Source organism: Coenobita brevimanus, chromosome 39, assembly GCF_032717465.1.
Source record: "Coenobita brevimanus isolate Jiangsu-jjx chromosome 39, ASM3271746v2, whole genome shotgun sequence".
In the NCBI taxonomy this organism is placed as follows: domain Eukaryota; kingdom Metazoa; phylum Arthropoda; class Malacostraca; order Decapoda; family Coenobitidae; genus Coenobita; species Coenobita brevimanus.
In genome coordinates, this window is record NC_136992.1 from 15,194,660 (window position 1) to 15,219,982 (window position 25,323).

Below are 25,323 nucleotides of genomic sequence, written 5' to 3' on the forward strand. Positions count from 1 at the left end.
AATTATCACGTACAGTGATTGTTTTTACTGCCTCAGGACAATGATGGTCAAAAATTGACCTAAGCTCATTGTTATATATATCAACCAGTTCGTCAGAAGAAAGATTTGAAGAATCAATGTAGTTTAAACGCTGATCATTTTCAAGACACATCAACTGGCGGTCAACATTCCTGTAATTTCTGCACCTAATGACCTTTTTATAAGAGGATTTCGGGACATCAAAACTGAGAGGGATCATAGCATGATCGGAGGTGAGGGGGTCAAATGAGTCAACCTCCATATCTGATATGCTCCTGCAACCAACAGGGGACAAGATCAAGTCAAGGACATGTCCCGAGACATGAGTTGGATTACTCACATGATTGCAAAAATTGTTCTGGGTGATCAACTCAAGGAATTCTGAAGAAAATGGTTTTGACTCTGGACAGTCAACCCAATAATTGAAATCACCACAAACAAGAAGTCCTTCTGATTTAAAACACATCAAGAAACTGCCCAAACTCCTCCATAAAACCTCGATCTCTGCCCGGATGACCTGGTCGATAGACAATTGCAATTCTAATGGTATTCTGATGGAAATTTATTAATACAGTACTTCCATAAATTCAAAGGAAGATGGGGTCAGGTCCAAGTCTACAAGAGAAACGTTTGCAAGTGCTGCCGAGTAGATGAGTGCTACACCTCCTCCCGGATAGTCAACAGCATGGCTGGGAGTACAGTACTTATAATAGAATGTGTCTTAGGCAAAGCATTACGAATAATATCAGTATCAGACTCACAGCCAGGTTTCAGTCAATCACAAAATGTCCAGCTTGTGCTGATTTAGAGTTTCATTAATATAGTATAGTCTATCTTATTACGAATATTTAAAACCCCCATCCTTAACTGGTTCAAGAGGGACGTAGTCAGTTTTTTGAATGGTCATAATTGGTGTTTTCAGTCAGTCTGTTCCTATGAGAAATCATAATTGGACAGTCTTAACTTGATGCAAAGTGGGCAACTGACTGTGAATTTGAATTAGCAGTTGATGCATTTCGGAGAATTTCTGTAACAACAATCCTTAGATTTATGGGCTTCATCACAAAAAACACATTTAGGTTTATCATTTTTTCTAGAACATCTCTCAGATGAATGACCAAAGCCCTGACAGCGATGACACCGTGTAACCCAGAATCTGTCAAAGTGTGGCATCTTTTAAGATCCACATAGATATAATTACCCTATTCTACAGTGGAGGATTTCGCCTCTGGCAACATATTCTAGACAGCAGTTTTGGTGTCATTCCTTGTTCTTGTGAAGAGAAGGTTGAGGGTACAACTTCGATCAATGAGCATCTTAATTTTATTGTTTTTTCTCAGAATGTTTGGGATGATGTCAGAATCGCCCAAGGAAGCAGAATGGTCTGTCACGGTCATTTTTGGCAACATTTTCTTTGGCTCTGAAATGCAAAAAGTGCCCTCAGAGCCAAAATGATCACTCAGCACTCACCACTCTATTGCCCTCCATTCTTTCCACATGACCAAACTATCTCAGTACACTTTCTTCGATTCAGGTGTCCACGGGCTTCCTCACTCCACTTATTTCACGAATCACATTATTCTGTATCCTGTCCACACTCTGTACCCTACACACATTCCTCAGCAGTCCCATCTCCACTGCTTGTACTCTTGACACATCATTTTTGTCCCACACCATGGTCTCACATCCGTATGTTAAAGTTGTCACAAACACTCCTTCATATAAGCCTCGTGCTGCTGCAGAGTACTCAAGCCTCTGTTCCTTATCAAGGCCTTTATAGCACCAGCCACTTTCCTTCCCTGTGTCACTCTACTCTCCACTTCTTTTGCATATTTTCCTCTCTTTTCTATCACAGTACCCAGGTATTTGAACTCTCCCATCAATTCCAGTCTCTCTCCATTCACTGTAACATCACACTGGGAGTCACCTTCTCTCTGAGTAACCATCACCTTACTCTTTTCTTCATTTACTCTCAAGGCACGACACTCACAGACATCTACAAATCTCTGCACTAGTCTACCAAGCTCTTGTCCTGTATTTGCAGGTAATACTGTATCATCAGCATACATCAGATTTGAGATATTCCATCCATCACCATTCATTACCAGTGCCATCCCATTATCCATTACTCGTGTTTTTACTTCTCTCATCACCCCATCCGTATATACAGTAACCTCTCAAATAACGCGAGAGTTAGGTTCCTGGAGAGGTCGCGTTAGTTAAAAATGCATTTTTTAAACATAATTTTCCCATAAAAAACAATGGTAATATTGGGGGTTATGTTCCTGGACTCTGGGAAAGTCTACCCATTTGGGGAGCTATGCTACTCTAAACTTAAAAGCAACAATATTAATTTGAAGGAAAATCCACGTAAAAAACAAAAACAGTATACTGTATATCTGGGGAGAAATAAACAACATCTGAGCCCTAGTTGGGCCGAAGCGTTGTTTACTTCTCCCCAAATACATACTGTTTTCATTTTTTATGTGGATTTTCTTTCAATTCAGCTTCATTCACGGCATTGTGAAGGTTCCTCAACATTATTAATGCATTAGTAGGTCATAAAAACACTACAGTAAAAGCAACATTTTCATTACAGTAAGTAGGTCACAAACAATAACAACACACAGCCTCTCTTCATCTATGCATCACTCGTCTGCTGCTGCTGTCCCTCCTCACCCCGCTCCCCCACTTTCCGCCGCTCGCCACCCTAAATTTGTTGTCCCTCCTTGCTCTGCTGTCCCTCCTCGCTCTGCTGTCCTTCCTCTTCCTATGACTCCCGTGCTACTGGTGATGAAGATAACTCCATTAAGTTTTCTGTCTTCTTCATAAAGAACTGCTCTATCTTGGTCTGAGTGGTTTTCTTATTTTTGTTCTGCAGCATCAAGTTGTAACAATTTAGATCTGCCGTCACTTTCCTGGCCGAATTTTGTCCGAAAATGAGCCAAATTGCTCAGAATGGGGCCAAACTTCATTTTTGAATATTATAGTTCGAATAAAAGCAGTTTAAGTAACAGGCAAATAAAGAATTGTATTTATGCATAAACTGCCACACATGGTCTATAAGCTCGGGACTGCCCAAGGCGTGTGGCTAATTTGAAACCATCACGTACGTGTAAAGTCGCGTTAAATGGAGAAACCCTTGTTAGTTAAACATACAGTAATCCATGTAATATCCGGACGCCCAGTTTCCGGACATCCCCAATTACTGGACATTTTCGTCCCGGGATCCAATATTCCCAAAATGGGCTAAAAACCGCAAAAAATTTGAAAAACTTTTTTCCCACCCGTAATTTGAAATTGCCAAACAGCTGTTACACCATGGCCCCTTCACCCCTTCCTTCCTCCCCCCTCCCCCCTCCCCTGTCAGGGTTGCCATTTGGTATTTTTCATTACCAAATGTGGGCCAATTTTGAAATGTTTTTTTTTTTTTGGTAACGAATTAAAATAATACGATACCAAACGGAGTTTTCACATGTATGAGGATACGCAGGATGGAGATGGTGGATTGTTTGCTCTCTCTGATTAATTTGGTAGCCTATATAGCATGATAATAATCAACATGCTGTTAATTATAAGAAGAGTGATTACATGTATTTCCACTTGTGTATATAATTAGTGAAGAATAGATGCTAGCTTTACGAATTTGGTAATGAAAGTTAAAAATGGTAATGAAAATTGAGGAGTTTGGTAATGTGGCCATTGCAATCTGGCAACCCTGTTACCCCGCCATCAACAGTCACAGCCTAACTCCGATCGAGAACAGATGCTTATAGCAATGCAAGCCACAGGTGCTCGTTTTTTGTGAATAAACTGCAATACCTTGCCACTAGAACACACGGGAATTTACAGTGTTGTGCAGTGTTAAGAAATTAGAATTTAGAGTCCAAAGGATTAACTGTGGACTGCAAACTGGCTGTTCAAACCAGTCCAGGAGCCAGGGACTTGTTGTAAGTACCCAGAATGTTTAATATTGTATAAACTCACCTCTAAAACCTCATTTTATGGTTCTTTTGCATTTATTTCAGTCTTTTATGTCCCTTATTGGTGTGATTTGGGTCTTACATAGGTGCTATGCATGTCCAGAGGGAGTTGTATAGGTGTTTTTCTGAGTTAGGGTCCATACGTACAAGTCCAGGAGGCTGGGGCCCACTATCCGGACAGGACTACTTTCCGGACGTGCCTTTGGCTCTATTACATCGGATATTGGGGGGATTACTGTATCTCCTTAAATATTTGCTCGTGTTAAAACGAAAATGAGTTTTTTAAACTTGTGTTAGTTGAGAGGTCACTGTATATTGAACAGCCATGGGAACGTGACACAACCTTGTCGCACGCCCACATTGATCATGAACTATTCACGTAGATGCCCATTTACTATTACACATGCCTCACTACCATCATAAAAATTTGACGGCACCTAGCAACATACCATCTACACAGTGCATGCTCAAAACCTTCCACAATCCTTCTCTGTCTACACTGTCGTATGCTTTTTCCAGATCCATAAATGCCTTAATCACCTTAGAGTCCTCACATGCCTTCTCCACACTCTGTCTCACTGCAAATATTTGATCCACACATCCTCTGCCACTCCTAAAGCCACCCTGTTCATCATTCACTAGGACTTCTGACATCTGTCTTACTTTATAATAATTCTTCCATTTACCTTCATGGAAAGAAGTCAATATCCACCCAGTTCCGAAGAAAGGAAGTTCGTCTGACCCCTCCAATTACAGACCAATAGCTGTCACATCTTCTCTTGGTAAGGTATTTGAAACTTTAATTAATAAGCATATTGTTAAACATCTTGAATCCAACAACTTAATTAGTGATAGACAATACGGTTTTCGCCAAGAAAGATCCACCATTGACATACTCAATCTCTTAACTCATACCATCCATCAATCAATTGATCTTTTTGGAGAAACTCATGCAGTACCTCTTGATATCTCTAAAGCTTTCGACAGAGTATGGCACCGTTCCCTGCTGTCCAAACTCCCTTGCTATGGACTAACATCTTTTGTTCCATTGATTTCTTCTTATCTTAGTGACAGGAAAATAAGAGTAAAAGTAGATGATGTATATTCGAATTTCCACTCAGTTAATGCCGGCGTGCCGCAGGGATCAGTTCTGGCACCAACCCTATTTCTGGTTCATATTAATGATCTCTTATCTGTCACTCACAATCCCAGTCACTCATATGCAGATGACTCAACACTACATAGTTCATTCACACTCAGACATCCATTTACAAAGTCTAATATCTCTACCTCTCAACTCAGTACAGCCATCTCCATAAATCAAGATCTATCTACAATCAGTGAATGGGGACAAAACAACCTTGTCTCTTTTAATGCTAATAAAACTAAATACTGTATATACAGTTTACTAATAGACAGATATTGCCAGATTCGTACATTACCTTCAGTGCTACTAATATTCCCATCTCCAAAAGTATTGAAATTCTTGGTGTCTCACTTAACAGTGCACTCAGCTGGACCTCTCATGTCAGATCACTTGCTAAAACCGCCTCAAAGAAACTTCGATTATTGTGCAGAGTCCGTAACTTCTTCGCCGATGAGCAGTTAGCTACAATTTATAAGAGTCATGTGCGCTCTCTGCTTGAATATTGCTCACCCTTGTGGAATGGTTGTGGAGAGGTTGCATTAAGACAACTAGACAAAATTCAGAACAAAGCTGTTAGAATCAATAACAACCCTGCCATTACATATAAACTACCTCCCCTGCAAGTAAGAAGGAATGTTGCCTCCCTTGCATTATTTTACAGATATTTTTTTGGCAAATGCTCAGACAAAGTTGCGTCCATGGTGCCACCTCTCCATGCCTTCCCTCGTGCTACACGGGCATCTGGTAGCGCTCATGACTGGAATGTCACTCAACCATATTGCAGAACTTCTGCCTATCAGAATTCTTTCATTCCCCGAACTGCATCTCTCTGGAACTCGCTTCCCCAGAGTTGTTTTCCTCCAAATTTCAACCCACAACTATTCAAGTCTAACTGTTACAGATATTTTATGAACAGAGGACACAAGTAATCTGGTGTATGGATTATTTTTTTTTTACCCATTTGTTTTTCCTTCCTCCGTTTTGTTATTTATAAAAAAAAAAAAAAAAAAATTGCCTTCCTTACAACACTCAGTAGGCTTATGCTATGATAATTCTTGCACTCACTTTGCTTATCTTTATTTTTGTACAGGGGCACAGTCACTCCCTTTTTCGGCTCTGCTGGCACAGTTTCACCCATCCATGCCTTCTTGCATATCTCCAACAAGCACTTCATTCCGCTCTCTCCATTACACTTAATCATCTCTGCATACACATCATCAACTCCAGCTGCTTTGCCATTTTTCCCGCCCCACAGAATTCTTCACCTCTGTGAATGTCAAGTATCCTGGCACTGCATTCCTTCTTTGTACACCCCCAAAACCAATCATGTTAACAGTCACTTTGCTTTCTCCGTTCCCATTCATCAGACTTTCAAAATATTCTTACCATCTGGTCCTTACTTCATCCCCATGGGTTAATAATCTACCACTTACATCCTTCACACTTTCACTTTTCTTTCCACTGTCACTTCTACATTTCCGCACCTCTTTCTGGAATAACTTCCTTTTGTCAGAGTAATTTGCTTTCATTTTTCTTCCTAGATCATCATTTATCTCCTTCATTTTCCTCTTAACTAGTCACTTTACATGGTTCCTATCTATCTATCTATTGCCAGACGCCATAATCATGTAAGGGGTGGCCATTTTACTTAGAGTTATTTGTTTTATGGGGAGGGGCACTAACCCTCCACCAACCCACCTGTTGACACGTAGGGAGCACGTATGGTCTAGTTATATGGTTACCACCCAGCGTTGTAAATGGTTTCTTGGCTTACAGGACCCCATTTGGCTTGTCACTCATTATAAAGCCACCTGTAAAGGATGGAAAAACAATAAGAAGCGATGGGAAAGATGGGAGAAATAGGAAGAGAGGAGGGCAGGCTCAGAAAAAGAATGATAAAGGCTAAGGAAGAAGTAGGCAGCACTACATCAAGTGAGTGGATGATGGTCACCACCACCTACCACTGCATGGTTCCTGCTCTCAGTTGGGGTTTATTGCTCATGTAATGCCACTTAGGGATGAGTGAGGCTGGTCACATTCATCTTAAATGTCAGTACCAACTGCCTAGCCCCGGGCTTCTACTCTCCTCATGGGGCAACGTAGGATTGGATGATGGATGGATGGATATATATATACTGTATTTCTTATTTCATCTGGACCCCTTTTCTGTATCCTGCTTTCAATATATTTCTTATTTCAACTGAACCCCTTTTCTGTATCCACACTAGTCACTTCCTCTTTTCCTCCACTGCTCTCTTAATTTGTTCATCCCACCGTGTTGTGCCTTTCTTCTTTGTTGTTACTCATGCCACACCACACACTGCTTTAGCATTCCTAACTAAACAGTCCCTTTATACTTTCCACAAGCTGTCCAGATCCATTTCATTCCAATTCACGGATTCTAACTCCTCCCCAACTTTGGCCCTGTATTTATCTGCCATATCTTTTATCCTCAGCATCTCAACTTTCAGTCACTCTCCCTGACAGCACCTCTCTCTCTCTCTTGGTTCACCTCATTCCTCTCAGCTTGATTTTGCATACCACAATCATATGATCTGACAGACCTCCACATGGTCCTCCCACGGCCCTTGTATCATCAACACTACCCAGCATTGATTTCTCTACAAGCACATAATCAGTCAGGCTCCTTTCAACACGATCTCCATTATCTCTGTACCACGTATATTTATGTGCATCTTTGTGTTTGAAATAAGAATTTCAAATGCACAACCTCCTTTCCTGACACATGTCCTTTATTCACTGCCCATTATCAATCTCTTCTGGTCCCATGAATACATACAGTATGTATGTATGTATTCATGGGACCAGTGCCTACTCTCCCATTCATGCCACCCATTACAATCACTTTATAACTTCTGGGCATTTCTCTCACTGCTTCATCCAGCCCATCTCCAAATACTGAATTTCCTTGTCTCGCTCCTGTCATCACACGTTGCATTTGCTAAATCACTGCCACTTTCACCTCGAATAATACGATATTGCAAATGTTTGACATTATGTCCCATCAGAATGAAGTTTTACTCTGGAAAATTTGAAAGAGCTAATATATATATATATATATATATATATAGCTGTGATTATATCGGCATATGCTCCACAGGCAGGATTGGATGAATCAGAGAAAGATAGAGTTTGGGATGATCTGTTACGTGTAGTGGGTGGTATGTGGGATGATGAGATAGTGATTTTGGGAGGGGACTTAAATGGTCATGTAGGTGAAGCAGCACAAGGTTATGAAGGAGTGCATGGGGGATGTGCATATGGTCTAAGGAATGCAGAAGGGGAAAGGATACTCGAGTTTGGGGAGGCAACGGACATGATTTTGTGCAACACATATTTTAGGAAAAGAGACAGTAGGTTAATTACGTATGAGTCTGGGGGAAATAGCAGTCAGATAGATTATTTTCTGGTTAGGAGGGCCGATAGGAGGTTAGTGAGGGATGTTAAAGTTATAGGAAGTGAGGAGTGTGTGCAGCAGCACAAACTATTGATTTGTGATATGGTGCTTAAAGAACAAGTGATGAAAAAGAGGACTTATGTACCTAGGAGGAAAATATGGAAGCTGAAAAACCAAGCAGTAAGGGATGCCTACTATAGCGAGTTGAGGAGAGTGGTGGCTGAACAGGGAGCTGTAGACAGAGGCGTTAATGAACAGTACAGAGCCCTCAAGAACAATTTCTTGAGAGTTACTGATGTAACATGCGGCTGGACAAGAGGACCACCAAGACATAAAGTAACTTGGTGGTGGGATGAGGGTGTAGAAGCTGCAATTAAGGAGAAAAGAAGGCTTTTCCGGGAATGGAAGAAGGGTGGTAGCAAAGAGGAATATTTGGCTGCCAAGCATAGGGCTAGGAGAGAGGTATACAGGGCAAAGTCTGAGTCACAGAGACAATTACTTGATAACCTAAATCATGGGGAAAGGAAAAATATATTTAGGGTGGCAGGTCAGGTGATGAGGGATAATCGGGATATCATAGGTGAGCAGTGTGTGAAGAATGATGAAGGAAGGGTAGTGGTGAACAGTGAGGATATTAAAGATGCATGGAGAGAGCATTATAACTGGTTGTTGAATGAGGAGTTTGACTGGGACAGGGAAGGTTTGGAGCCAGCAGATCCAGTGTCTGGCCCTTGGCCTTTGATTGATACTGCTACTGTGAGTGAGGCAATAGGCAGGATAAGGGTGGGGTAGGCAGCAGGTGTGTCTGGTTTGACTGCCGAAATGTTGAAGGCCTCAGGCAATATAGGGGTGAGTTTAGTCACTGACCTGATAAATAGGATTATTTATGAGTGTGTTGTCCCAGATGATTGGCTGAAGAGTGTAATTGTAAATGTGTATAAAGTGAAGGGTGATGCCCTGGAAAGAGGAAATTATAGAGGTATAAAGCTTTTAGATCAGATAATGAAGGTAATGGAGAGAGTTTTAGAAGGTATGATTAGAGAAAGAGTGAATATTGATGAGATGCAGTTTGGGTTTATGCCAGGTAGGGGGACCACTGATGCCATATTCATTGTTCGACAGCTTCAGGAAAAATATATTGGTAGGAGAAGGGATCTTTATTTTGTTTTTGTTGATTTGGAAAAGGCCTTTGACAGAGTCCCTAGAGAGGTGGTGAAGTGGGCAATGAGAAAGCTTGGCTTGGAGGAGTGGCTGGTTAGGGTGGTTATGGCCATGTATGTGGGTGCTCACACCCAGGTGAGAGTGAATGGAGATTTGAGTGATAAGTTTTCCATGAATGTTGGTGTGCATCAGGGGTCAGTCTTGAGTCCCATGTTGTTTATCATGGTACTTGAAGCCCTTTCACGTGACTTTAGAAACGGACTCCCGTGGGAGTTGTTGTATGCTGATGATTTGGTGTTGATTGCAGAGAATGAAAGGGAGGCGGAGGAAAGGTTTAGGAAGTGGAGAGATGGTATGGGGCAAAAGGGTTTAAGAGTAAATGCAGATAAAACAAAAGTGATGATATCTAGGGTTGGTGGCGGTACTGTCAAAGACGAAGGAGAGTGGCCATGGGCAGTTTGCCACAAGGGCGTGGGAAGTAATTCCATCTTGTGCGGTGTGTGTGATAAATGGGTGCATAAGAGATGTAGTGGTATCAGAGGTAGATTGCGAGATAATGCTGATTTTATGTGTACAGCGTGCCGGGGTGAGCAGGTGGAGATCGTCAGACGTGAAAGGATTGAACTTGCTGGTGAATCTCTTGAGTGTGTGGAAGAGTTTTGTTATTTGGTTGACATGTTGTGTGCTGGAGGTGGGGCTGGAGCTAGCTCTGTGGCTAGGGTGAGAAGTGGTTGGAAGAAGTTCAGGGAGCTCTTGCCTCTCCTGACATTGAGAGGGCTCTCCCTATGTGCTAAGGGGTCTTTGTATGCAGCATGTGTTAGGAGTGTAATGCTGTATGGCAGTGAGACCTGGGCAGTGAAGGAGGAAGACATTCACCGGCTCAGACACACAGAAATGACAATGATTAGGTGGATGTGCAGTGCGTCCCTGCGTCCAAGGCCTGGAGGGGCTGGGTTTACAATGGAAGAGTTGAGAGGTAGGATGGGACTGGAGTGTATTGGTGTTGTGATGAGGAGAGGTAGATTGAGGTGGTTGGGACATGTGGAGAGGATGGGGGATGATAATTGGGTGAGGAAGGTGAGAAGTGTTAATACTGGGGGTGGGGTTATGAGGGGTAGACCAAGAAAGACATGGGACGAGGTCATTAAGTGTGACCTTAGGGTTAAGGGACTGAACAGTGAGGCTGCAATGGATCATGCAGCGTGGAGAGCCGCCATTAGGTGACCAAGGCTGACACATGCAAGCATGTTGGAGCCTTTAAAAACGAAACGAGATATATATATATCTATATATATATATATATATATATATATATATGTCTTCCTATTTCTCACATCTTTCCTGTCACTACTTATTGCTTTTCTTTCCATTACAGGTGGCTTTACATTGAGTGACAAGCCAAATGGTTTCCTGTAAGCCAAGAAACCATTTACAACGCTGGGTGGTAACCATATAACCAAACCATACGTGCTCTCTACGTGTCAAGTGGGTTGGTGGAGGGTTAGTGCCCCTCCCTGTAAAACAAATAACTCAGAGTCAAATGGCCATCCCGTATGGGATTATGACGTCTGGCAATAGATAGATAGATATATAGATGTATACAGTATATATATATATATATATCTATGTAGATAGATAGATATAGATATATGTACAGTATATAGATATATATATATATATATATATATACATATATATATATATACATACTGTATATATATCCTAACTCAGCCCTCACGATTCACACTGCGGTGTTACAGGGGAAAATTACTGTTGTCAGTGAGTGTAAAAACCTCATATTTATGTTAATGACTGCAAGCTTGAGAGAAAAAACTCTGTGATGATGATGAAAGATCCTGTACTCAGGTCAAACTGAGCGAAAGTTCGTTATATATACTTTAACACCTAACTGTTATGTAGCATGGTGTATGTAATACACGGAGTAGGTGCGAGAGTTGTAGTGTAGTAACTGTATTGTACTTACGTGTAAAATGGTACAATACAAAGTTGTAGAGATATGCTGATGATGAGGGTGGAGAAGAGAAGGGGTGGCAGTGCTCGGTAAAGATGATCAGCTGACCTTCACCACAGAACTGCTATGTCCATCACACTACCAGTGAAGTCAGTCAAAGTTTAGCATCAGTAGTGTCAGTGTGCCAAAAGTTATTAACTACAATTACCCTCTCCCGAGTAAGTGAGCTCTGGCTTAGAAACTTGGCTGCCAGCCAAAGCTTCGTACATGCGAGGTTGGCATTAAATTTTTATTGGGTAGACTATTAACCAGGAAATGTGCTAGTTCTTGGGTTGACAAACTGCTTAGAATGGCTAGTCGTTTCCTGGTTAAATGCTATGTCTCTGTTAACTGGAGAACAAGGTGTTCCCTGGTTAATGCATAGGCACAATGTGGATATGAGGGGTGGAGGTTCAGAGCCTTGCCTAGTGCTTTGAAGGAAGTCAGCAGTCAGTCAGGCCCCAGCTCCTTTTTTTCACTGCAGGACCATGCTTCAGTTCAGCTGATCCACTCCTTGCAGCATCGACCTCTGGTATATTGAAAAGATCCTGATGAGTGTCAGTTAACTAATAGGGCCGTCAGTGACCCACAGTCCATCACAGGTTGAAAGTGAGAACAGTGACCATTAACTTGGGGCCATCTGTGCACAAGCTTCTAGTCTGTGTACTTGGACATCCTTATTACTCTACACTTACAGCTGATACAGGTAAACTGGAAAATCCTTGTGCAAACTCAGGGAAAGTCTTTTATAACGCACAGTGCAGCTGTGACCACTCATGTGGATACTCTAGCCTTAGTGATAGCACCATAAAGTATATTTCAAACAGCCTTGGAATGCATCTGTGAGGTTCTCGAGCTTTCTCCCTAACCTACAGTATATATGTATATACAGGTCAGGGTTGAAACATTTCCTGCGTAACCAACAGACGAGACATCAGGTCTGCACCCATATTGTTACTGCCCTTTCTCTCAGTTGGCTCAGAGACTAAAGGTAGAGGTTTCAGTGGTGCAGGACAGGCGTGCCCCCGGTCAGTGGTACGTTGACACATCACAGGACTGCACAAGCCTATTTATTTCATGACCCATTCATGGCCCGACAGAGTCAGTGTGGATACATTTAAAGATTTTCTTTTGGCCCATGTGACCTCCCAGCACTGAACAATGACCCAATTCGAACACTACTCGGCGACACTTTGTGGAACCAACAAACTGAACCTTGTCCAGGGGTGTTTTGGACTCATGATACAGCTGTCCTCATGTATGAAGGAACCTGGCTTGACCTCCTCATGAATGCTTAATCACTTTACCCTTTAGTTTCTTTTGCACTACGGCAAGTGTCGGGTCGGACCGTTGTCCTAGAACAGCATCTTGGCTATGAATCAGATCTTTTGGTGCTGCAGTGGTCATCAAGGTGACACAGTCTGGAGCCATGGCCATGGCTCGTGTTACTGCAGCAGCTGAAATCTGAGTAGTGACGGTAATGGCACAATTATTTTTTATGCCATTATGTTCCCTGTATTAAGGTCAAACTAATATTCTGGCATGACAAATGCAACTGTCTAGCCAGTATAAAATGGAGATGCTACCTGGATATGTGCCTCAGGAAACAATCTCATTGATGTGGGGGTCAGTAAACCCCATATCCTTGGCCTCCTGTATGAACAGGTTAGTAGCCACGGTAACTCACTGAGACGGAGTGAACTAAAAATCAATGTATGGGCTGTGCTGTCCCACAGTTGAACGCTAATAATTCAAAATTAAGAATGTAGGCACAGGCTGGTGGTGACCAGTTTTATCTAATAAACTTAGTAAGCAAGGAAAAGAAATCCACAGACTAGCTAGCAAAAAACTCTCACAATTATTAATAAGGCAGGAATGATAACCTGCTAAACAGTAACCACTAGTAAGCTAGTGTCCATAAATTTTAATGTTTATAACTAGTAAGTTGTGAGGAGTGATTGAGTTTGTTTCTATTTTGTTAGGAGTTAATATCCTAGTGAGTTAGCCACTTGCCATGGCGGGGTGAGGGAAGTCGCCACTTGTCACAAGGGGGGTCTACTTATGAAATTAGAGTTTTAAGTTTTTACTTTATTCTGGCTTATGTCGCCAGCCTCAGGAAACAAGAGATTTATAAACTTTCTCTTTCAAACAGTATTCAGGTGGGAATAATCTCTCATGACTGCTGAATTATTAATACTGTTGGCCTTTGAGAGAAGGAATGACCCATGCCCCCTGACAATTAATAATTAAACCCGGAACTTAGTGATACTAGACCAGATTCTTGCTTTCGCATCTCCTAGCTTGTGCAGATGATTTTATTGTGAATTAATACGGAAGAACGAGCAATCTACCAGTTGTGATTAATACCAGGACAAGTTGAGCAAACTGGGAGCAAAGAAAACTGAGTAGGAACAGGATGGAAAAATGAAACACTATTTTTACATTTGCTCGAGCTGAAAAGAAAAGATTGTGAATTTATTAATCACAGCAAATAAATGCTTACATTACAGGAGAGCTTAAGCAAGTAAATTCACTCACTCATGCAGTCAAGCTACCTAACATTCTTACATCTAGAAAACAGAAAGAAAATGCTGGTAGTTGGAGAGAGATGGAGTCACAGAGCTGCTAGAAGACTATCTTGCCCTGCTCTGTCCTGAACTGCCATGCATTGAGAATGGAGTTTCAGAACTGTGAGGGAATGGTGATCCACTGCCTGAAGACACTGCTAACAACGGATGGTCTCTGCTGGTCACTGCCCCTTCACACTGCTCTGGCTTCGTCCGTGTCTCTCTTAACTGCTAATCTCTGACAAACTACGGTGAGTGGAGAGGTATGGTGTCGGAAAGCTGCAAGATGATCCCCAGATCAAGACACATGGGGTGGTCTCTGGGAATCATTACTCACACTGCTCGCTGTACATCCAAGCCTGGGAGCTGTCCCTCTCGAACTGAACTGCCTTCTTACCCCTGCGGGCTTGCTATGTGGGAAGTGGGTGGGGCTCCCTGCCCTGACCGTTACAGACTTGGGTGAACTGTGTATTCAGTACTAACTGTGCTTAGTGATAAACTGAGGTCGTGCGTAAGAACAGTCACTTGTGAAACGAAGATAAATGTTTTGAAAATCTGTACCAGATGGAGTGGAAATGCAGGATGGTTAGTACTGAGCGAAACACACAGGGATTTCAGTGATGTTCATAGTCTCCCATAATACTGTAATATGATGTCGTGAATTTGTGACAGTGTGGCATTTGCTGTGCAGTACTCGTTTGTCTTATGTGGTGTGGGCCTATTCTACAAGCTGGGCATGTGTCATCTGTGATTCCACATAGCCCAAATCAAAGCTGGTAGCTGTCGAGGGCTGGATGATGTCCTGCTCTAATCCTAGCTAGATGAGCTTAATCATCTGTGTTGATGGACATCTCTGATGGGTGGATGTCAGGGGGAGGGCTTGTAATAATATGTTCTGATCGAGATGTTGTTATTACCTTGCAGGTGAAGTACAGTTTGTAGGTGGTTCTTCACTGCAGGTGTTGAAGTGTCTGGAGGGGGGTATCATTTTTGTTTTTGTTTTTGAAGGCTCCAACATACTTGCTTGCATCGGCCTTGTCACCTAATGGCGGCTCTCTATGCTGCTCGATCTCTGGCAGCTTCCATATTTAGTCCCTTAACTCTAAGGTCATACTCAGTGACCTCGTCTCAGGTCTTGCTCAGTCTGCTTTTCACGACCCTACCCCCAACGTTTATACTTCTCATTTTCTGCACCCAATTATCATCCCTCATCCTCTCCACATGCCCAAACCATCTCAATCTACCTCTCCATCATAGCACCTATACACCCCAGGCCCATCCTACCTCTCAACTCTTCCATCGTAAACCTAGTCCCCCCAGCCTTGCACTCAAGAATGCACTGCACATCCACCTAAACATTGCCATTCCTGTAGGTTTAAGCCTGCAAATATCCCCTTCCTTTATTGCCCAAGTCTCACTACCATACAGCTTTACACTCCTAACACATGCCAAGGGAGAGCCCTCTCAATGTCAGGAGAGGCAGCAGCTCCCTGAACTTCTTCAACCACCCCTCACTTTAGCCACAGAGCTATAGCTACCGCAAATTGACTTAGGACCTCCCCCCACTAGGTATTGGAAAACACAGAAATCATAGTATATCACAATGTTTGTTCATGAAATGCCATTCATTAATATGAAATCATGTTTCCCCATGTTTTTCAGGACCAGTTGGATGCATTTTGGCATGCAATCACTTAGATCTCTACGGTAATCTAAGGACATTTCTTTGCACCAAACATTTGTCAGTTCAGTCTTGATGTCCAGATTGGGTGTCTTCTTCTCTGCCATGATTTTCTTCATCTTTGCCCAGCAGTTTTCTATCAGATTTAGATCCGGACTGTTGCCAGGCCAGTTGAGGACCTCAATCCGATTATCCTGAAGCCATTTTGTCACCTCTCTTGACTTGTGACATGGAGCTGAATTGTGCATGAAGAAGTCGCATCCATGAATAGCAAAAAAGTTTAACAAATGTTTCAGAACTTGAATGTACCAGCCACCATTCATCATCAAGTTCTTAGGAAGAAAGTAGAGGACTCCCCTTCCCATTTCATCTGAGAAACACCCCCATACCATTACTGATTGTGGGTTCTTAACAGTCGGCACCGTGTAAGCAGGGTCGTATTGACTTCGGGAGGCAAGGGTGACAAACCCTGGCAGAACGCACCTGGAACACTTGAAATGTGCTTTCATCAGAAAACATAAATTTTCTCCACTCATCTGATGTCCAGTGTGCATACTTCTTGGCAAACTGAATGTGCTGCTTCTTCATGCGGTCAGTGAGAAGCAGTTTCTTGGCTGCGGTGTGGCTTGGCAAACCCAGCTTCTGCAAGCGATGTTGGATAGTTCGAATTGAGACGTCTTGTAATAGCTGGGGATGCATTCTCTTCAATTCTGCTGCTGTCAGTTGAGGATTCTTGATTACGTCCCTCTTTAGATGCGTATCTGTACCTCTGGAAGTTGTCCTCTTCTTTCCACCGTCATGCTTGTGCTCTGGTACAACATCAGGTGGCAGGCCGCGCTCTACAGCAAGAATCTTCATGACAGTCGACTTTTGCGCATCCAATATGTTCACAAATCGTGTTGATAGGTACATTATTATCCAGCCTCCTTGCAATGATACGGACCCTCTCATCCCTTGAGCAATACTTTCCAAGCATGACAATTTGACCCTAGGAAAAAACAGGGCAAACAATAATTCATATGAAAAAAGAGGGAGGTGCAAGCTCGGAGCGACGGGAACATATACTCCCACTCTCGCTTCTGGGCAAGCACTAATGTGCTGAGCGTTTCACCACCTCCTGCCAACACCGTAGGAGTTGCCAGTTACTTCTTGCCCAAAAAATTCAATTGGTAGAGGTGGAAACACAAAGCAAAGACAGACAACTCTCCCATAGCAATTCTGTGTGTGGGTCCTAAGTCAGTTTGTGGTGGGTATAGCTCCTGCCCCACCTCCAGCACATAACATATCTCCCAAATAACAAAAAACTCTTTCACACACCCAAGAGACTCACCAGCATGTTCAATCCTTTCATGCCTGGGAATATCCACAGGCTCACTCTGACACAACGTACACATGAAATAAGTATTATCTCACAGTCTGCCTCTAATACCACTACATCTCTTATGCTCCCACTTATCACAAACACAACAGAAGATGGAATTACTTCCCACGTCCTTGTGACAAATTGCACATGGCCACTCTCCCCCTTCTTTGACAGTACCACCCCCAGTACCACCTTCTTTGGCAGTACCATTTTTGTTTTATCTGCAGTTACTCTTAAGCCCTTGTGCCCCATACCATATCTCCACTTCCTAAATATTTCCTCTGCCTCCCTTTCATTCTCTGCAACCAACACAAATTTATCAGCATATAACATCTCCCACAGTCCATTTCTGAATTCACTTGAGAGGGCTTCAGGCATCATGATAAACAGCAAGGGGCTCAAGACTGACCCCCTGATGCACACCAACATTCACGGAAAGCTTATCACCCAAATCTCCACTCACCCTTACCTGTGTGTGAGCACCCACATACATGGCCATGACAACCCTAACCAGCCACTCCTCGCTCCCAAGCTTTCTCATTACCCACCTCACCACCTCTCAAGGGACACTCAAAAGCCTTCTCCAAATCAAGAAATATGAAGTACAGTTCCCTTTTCTTTCCTGCATATTTTTCTTGAAGCTGTTGAACAGTGAATATGGCATCAGTGGTCCCTTTGCCAGGCATAAACCCAAACTGTATCTCATCAATATTCACTCTTTCTCTAATCATACCTTCTAGAACTCTCTCCATTACCTTCATAATCTGGTCTAAAAGCTTTGTGCCTTTATAATTTCCTCTTTCCAGGGCATCATCTTTCCCCTGTACACATTTACAATTACTATCTATCTATCTATTGCCAGATGCCACAATCCCGTAAGGGGTGGTCATTTGACTTTGAGTTATTTGTTTTAATTACACTCTTCAGAAAATCATCTGGGACAACACACTCATATATAATCGTATTTATCAGGTCAGTGACTAACCTCACTCCTGTATCTCCTGAGGCTTTCAACATTTTAGCAGTCAACCCAGACACACCTGGTGTCTTCCCCACTTGCATCCTGCCTATTGCCCTGCTTACAGTAGCAGCGTCAATCAAAGGCGATGGCCCAAACACTAGACCTGCAGGCTCCAAACCTTCCCTGTCTCAGTCACATTCCTCATTCAACAACTGGCTGTAATGCTCTCTCCATGCATCTTTAATATCTCCACTGTTCACCACAACCCTTCCTTCATCATTCTTCACACACTGCTTACCTGTGATATCCCTATTCTCCCGCTCTGTCTGATTTGCCACCTTAAAAATAATATTCTTCCCTTCCACACGATTTAGGTTATTGAATAAAAGTCTCTGTGACTCAGACTTCTCCCTGTACACCTCTTTTCTAATCCTATGCTTGGCAGCCAAGTATTCCTCTTTGTTACCACCCTTCTTCCATTGCTGTAAAGAGTTTGATAATATTTGTGGTGACGGTTTTATGTGCCTAGGTGTGTTGCTGTGTGTCAGTCATGTAGTGACAGGGACGGTGTGTATTGGCGCAGGCTGCTGCACAGAATTGTGTGCCTCTCATATCAAGGTAGTCTCTGGCAGAGAAGACTTTAGTTTCAGAGTGTAAGTGAAGTGTGGGATTGGTTTTGCTGCAGCCAGTGATAATGCATAGGGAATTGTTCTGTATAGTTTTGAAGCTGTTATACTGTAGTTAGTATTAGGTAGGGTGAGAGCCCATTCCAGGGAGGCATTGAACATCACTGATCAAATGTATTTTTTGCCAAGTAAAGAGGGTTTTTCTTTATTTTACGCAATGTTTGGCCCTGTAGTTTCCTTCAGTGCATTGAATCTAATGTCACTCCAGGGATCTTAGTGAAGGGTGTGTGGGGCACACACATTGTCAAATGTGATCTGGGGGGAGTGGTAGTACCTTTGTTTATGTTTGCTGCTAGTGATGAGCGTGGTGGTAGATTTGGCTGTGGCAGTTGTCAGCCTGGTTTCCTTAACCCAAGTCTGCATTGTTTTGAGGTAGTATTACCTGTTGTCTGTAACCCAAGTCTGCAGTGTGTTGTGGTAGTCTTGTTGCAGTATGCAGGCTGTCTACAATATAGCTTGTGGTTGTTATGGTGATGTCGGTTGCATATGTGGCAATTTTAGTGGATGGTTTGGTGTGGGTATATCATGCGTGTATATGTTGAAGAGTTGTGGGTGAGAGAATAGAGTTGTCTGGAACTCCATCATAACTTGCCATGTATGACTTGCCTTGAACTGTAATGTGTGCTTGTCTTCTAGACAGATAGTTGGCAAGCCAGCATTTGGTACCGGTATTGTTTTCCATGTTTTGTTGTATATCTTGGTGATTAGTTTGTGTTGGGGGATGGCATCAAAGATTTGTTGTGAGAACTGTGTGTGTTATGTGTATGTTGAAGAGGTAATGCCATACGATGCATGGTGTGTGTGATTAGTCAGTAAGGTGTTTGTAGAGTGTAGTGCTTTAAATTGTGTGTTGTGAAGGAGCAAGGGGAACATGGCATATGACTGTTGAGAATGAGACACTGAGTTATTTTGGATGTTGTGCTAACTAGTGCTATGGGTCTGTGTGAAGAAGGGGTGTGTTTGGTCCTTGTTTGGGTTAAGTACAGTACAGTGATATTTGTTCCACATTTCCAAATACTGTAATGGGAGTACTTGTAGTGTTATGGGTCTGTACGAAGAAAGGTGTGTTGGGTCCTTGTTTGGTTGAAGTAATGTTTGTTCCATATTTCCAACTACTGTACTGCATAAGGGATCCTGGTGTACATATGAGTAGTTGCTGGTGTTTTTGTTGTCGTGGTCATTATCGTCAATTAGTCATCAGTCATCATCATCGGTATCATCTTCATCATCATCATAATCATTATCATCATCATCATTATTAGTCATCATCATCAGCCTGGGGCAAGGCTACATAATCTTGACATTTAACCCTGTCATGGGGGAATGTAAAATTTAAGAATAGAAATGCTGAATTAATCAAAAGTAAACACAAGGAATTGACTTGTGAAATCAGGTAGTAAGTTTTACTTTATGCTGACTTACTTCGCCGATTCTCTAAGGATAAAAATTTTATAAACTTTCTCAACAGTACACAGCGGAGAATAATCACTCATGAATGCTGTATCATTAGTACTGTTGGCCTCTTGAAAAAGTGACTCCACCCCTGACAGTCAATAACTAATAATAATAATAATATTGGACAGGTTCTTGCCGGTGCTAACTCCTAGTTGGCACAAGCGGATTTTTCGTTCATTCATTCATTGCCAGACGCCAAGTATCCCAAACGGGGTGGCCAAGGGCTTAGAGTTAATTGTTTTACAGGGAGGGGCACTAATCCTCCACCAACCCCACTTGACCCGTCAGGAGAACGTTATGCCAACAGCATCAGGTGTTCCCAGGCGGTCACCCATCCAAGTACTAATCAGACCCAACGTTGCTTAACTTCGCCGATCGGACGGGAAGCAGTGTACTCAACGTGGTATGGCTGTTGGCACAAGGAACAAATACGAAAGAACTGGCTCAGCTACCAGTTGTGATTAATATAAGGAGTTAGTGCAAACTGGGAGTAGCAAACTAAAGTAATCTCAGTGTGGAGAAATCAAACAAGGCTGTTACATTTACATTAAGGTCAAGAAAAGAACTGTAAAATTATTAATTACAATGAAATAAAAATACGTTACATGAATTTCAAAAATGAATTCAAGAGGGGAATTCACTGTCGCAAGGGGACTAGTGAATTCAGATATCAAAGGAAATACACTCACTCACTCATTCAAAGAGCTAATCAGACTTAAGCGTAGGAAAATGAACGGAGCTGAAGCTACACAAGACTGGGCGTCTATCTGTTTCTACAGCAGACGCTGCTCGCTGCTAGCCCACTACACCGATCACGAATGGTGGGGGGATGCGGGGAATCGCTGTACAACGGAGACGCTGCTCTCAATGCTGGGCACGAGTACCTTCTCCCGAGGCGGTCCAAAACTGACTGATGTAACCAAGCCGGGTATGGGAGTGAGAGATGGTCATGTTCACCGGAAGTGGGTGTGGCCTAACTTCAGTGGTCAATGGAGGCAGGGCGAACGATATACACGTGTAGTAAAATCACTCAGTGGAGCACTAATGTCATGCATAAGAACAGTCACTTCTGGAGCAGTGACAAATATTCTGAAAAAATTATCCCGATCAAAGTGCATACAGGGACTGTTAAACTGAGTGATACACAGTGGGTTTTCCACTAAAATTCGTGGTTTCCCACAAAAGTACAATGTCACGAATTTGTATAAATACACAATCGCGCAAATTCGTGACAAACCTGTTACCTGTGATGTGCAGCCACAGCCATTCCAAGATACTGTACACTGTGATGTACAGCTCCATTAGCATTTTTGCCCAAGTCCCAACTTCAGAATACAGTAATGAAAATATCTAAGCTCTTTATGGCCAAACAATGATAGATATTTACCTGAAAATTTGCACACACATACTGTACTATACTCTCTTCAGTATTATACCCATAAAACTGGTATTTGGAAAAAATGATATACCGTGATCCTTTCATTATTTTTCACTTGGTTATAGCGGTTTTTGTCTGCACTGCTTGGTGAAAATTTCCAGTCTTGCCGTTAATCCCATCCCTGGTGGTGGAGACCACCAGTCCTTCACCCCCTAGCCTCAGAATCCCTTAACTCACATCCATCTCAGGTCTCTACATGGTCTGTTTCTTCCTTGTTGTGCCCTTTTTATCATTAGACATGCCTTTGTGTGTTTCTTATACTTACCAGAACAGTATGTCTGTATTTAGTGGGCCTAAATTGTTGTAAAGGGAAAAATTTGGGTTTATAAGTAGGGTGCCCGGTACCAATTAGGATAAATTCCATAGGTTCTGTGCTTTCGTTATCATGCAATTTCATTATCATGCAGTAGATGAGGTACCAGTTATGCACGATAACCAAAGGATCTCTGTATGTGCAAGTTCTTTTGGCGGTCCAAAATTGCCGAACTTCAAAATGCTGTAGTGGATAAACTATGGCATATATTGACCTGAAAATTGATAGACGTATACTTTTTTGCATCCTTATCAAGTGGAAAGACAAGAAAACCAATTTGGGAACTTGACAATCTGTTGTTTTTTTGCATATGGGGTGTACTTTGGATATCCAGTCTAATGCAGTTTATGGGTTAAGGAAAGTGTAATCAGCCTCACTCTTCCCTTAGTGGTATTATGTGAGCAAGAAACTCTAACCACCCTGCAGTGGAAATCCATACAGTCTCCATCCAGTTGGTGCACCTTGACCCACTAAACCACCTAGCTTTGTTTGGTTATATGTTACCATCCATTGCAGTAAATGGATTCCTGGACTACAGGAAATCATTTAACTTGTCACTTAGTGTACTGTACAATCCATCTGGAGAGAGAGAGAGAGAGAGAGAGAGAGAGAGAGAGAGAGCACACTACAACAAGTGACTGGATGATGGGTGACCTCACCTTTCACAATTGGCCTACAAAAAATTTAATTTAACAGTGCTTGCTTGAGCATAATGTCTTTATTTAAAGGACATCATACAGTACAGTACAGTATTTATTTTGTTCTGGCAATTGCCTGATGATTGTATTTGGCTTAAGAAAGTCTTTTTGAAGTGAAAGGCTTGAATATGTTTGTCTTTGTCTTGTTTAGAAGGGTTTTAGGCTTTTTTCACTTGGTAGTGCTCTCCATGCTGTACAATCTCTGATAGCATCTCCATTTAGTCCCTTAACTTGGAGGTTTTGATACAGCCGTCATTAGTCCCTTTTATAAGCTGAGAATAATTTGACTGGATATGGCAGGGATTAATTATAAATGCATCATTGTAGTGAGGTAGTTAATTTGTTGATGTAGCTGCAGTAATGTATGGTTTGTATGTGTTCAGGGGTGCCAACTTGCTGGCAGTGAATGCAGATGGCAATATGCCGTATGACATCTGTGAAGATGATGCTACACTGGACTACATAGAAGGTGAGATGGCACGGCGTGGGGTAACACAGCGGCTCATTGACCAAACTCGCTCAGCCACTGAGACCCAGATGCTGGCTGACCTGAGGCGCATCAAGAATGACGGCCAAAGCCTCATGTTCAGGGATCACCAGGGTGCAACACCAGTTAGTATATATAAATATACAACTCTTATAGTTTGTACTGCTTTGTTAGCTTTTGTTTATTTCTGTGTACATTAAAAGTCCTCTCATTCGGCATCTTCGGGACCAAGCAGGTGCTAAAAGAGCAGAAACTGCCGGATGACTGAGAAAACCTGCCAGAAAGCTTCTAGCAGTCATGGTTGATCACCCCAGTGTAATCACAGTGTCAACCCTAAGCACTAAATATTTAATAAGCGACTTATATTTAATGTATTTAATGATGCAAGACACATGACCTTACCTTAACCTAGGTGTATTTACATATGGACACTGTAAAATAGCACAACAAAGTTTCTAAACACTCGGAAGGTCCCACTCACAAAGCCAGACACTCACGAGTCATGATGGCCAGTGGTGCATGCAATGTTGGCAAGCAGAAATCTTCAAAAGCGCTAAGCTCAACGCACTAAGTTATAGGTGAACTGTTCAAATTTTTGCACTAAATTGGACTAAAAAAAGTCTATCTATCTATCTATCTATTGCCAGACGCCTCAGTCCCGTTTGGGGTGGCCACAAACAAATCACCTCCAAGTCGCCCTGTCCCCCGTCATTTCACTGCCCTGCTCCCAACTCACACCCCCCTCATATACCTCTCCACCCCATCCCTCCATCTCATCCTCGGCCTCCCCGTCCCTCTTCCCCCCTCCACCTCACTCACATACACTCTCTTCGTCAGTCTTTCACCCTCCATCCTCTCCACATGGCCAAACCACCTCAGTGTGTTCCTCATAACGCTTCCTATCACATCCACATCCACACCACAACGCTCCTTTATATCCTCATTCGTCAGCCTGTCTCTCCATGTGACTCCATAGGCTCCTCTTAAATAACTCATTTCCACTTCTCTCACTCTTGACTTGTGTCCTTCCAACAACGTCCAAGCTTCACTTTCATACGTTAGAGTTGGTATCACAATACTGTCATGTAGTAACTTTTTCACTTCCATGCTCACTTCCCTGTTTCTTATCATTGCTTTCAAAGAACCAGCAACCTTTCTTCCCTGCTGTACCCTTTCAAGCACTTCACCCTCCAAACCTCCATCCTTACTCATCACACTACCCAAGTACTTAAACGTACTCACATTTTCCAATTCCTCACCATCCAACCTCGCTGTACATTCACTGACTTCACCTCTCTCCAAGACCATCACTTTACTCTTCCCTACATTCACCTTTAGATTCCATTTCTTACACACTCTCCCAAACTCATCCACCAAGCCTTGCAGCTCCCCTTCATCTTCACTCAACAATACAGTATCATCTGGAAGTAACAGTACAGGGAGTTTCCAAACACTATCCTCTCTCACCAGGGCCACTCCAACATCCACTACCTTACCTTATACCTCTTTTATTACCCCATCCATGTACAGATTGAACAACCATGGAGACATGACACATCCCTGTTTCAACCCAACTTTCAAAGAGAAAAATTCACTTAGTTCACCATCCACACGCACTTCAGCCTTCGCACCATCGTACATACTCTTCACAGCATTCAACAACTTCCCATCTACTCCATATATTCTTAACACTTTCCACAATCCTTGTCTATCCACCCTGTTATATGCTTTCTCCAAATCCATGATAGCCGCATACAACTTCTTTCCCTTCTCTAGAAACTTTTCCACTAAAGATCTAAGAATGAATATCTGATTTACACACCCTCTTCCCTTCCTAAAGCCTCCCTGTTCTTCTCCAGGTAATTTCTCTGTTCTTTCTCTAACTCTGTCAATAAGTATCCTACCATACACTTTTCCTATTATACTAAGAAGACAA

General features: G+C 42.5%; 1 protein-coding gene and 1 non-coding gene across 2 annotated transcripts in view; one reads left to right on the forward strand and one right to left on the reverse strand.

Annotated features, from left to right (window-relative positions):
* The window catches only part of LOC145396864 (protein phosphatase 1 regulatory subunit 16A-like), a 130,043-nt gene that overhangs the window by 18,656 nt on the left and 86,064 nt on the right, over nucleotides 1-25,323 (forward strand). Inside the window, exon 3 of the mRNA XM_080270151.1 lies at nucleotides 23,284-23,512. Coding sequence (XP_080126277.1) covers nucleotides 23,284-23,512 — 229 coding nt within the window. The remainder of the gene's footprint in view (nucleotides 1-23,283; nucleotides 23,513-25,323) is intronic.
* Nucleotides 20,750-20,868, reverse strand: LOC145396896 (5S ribosomal RNA). The gene has a single exon (XR_013896854.1). It is a non-coding gene; the product is annotated as a 5S ribosomal RNA (ribosomal RNA).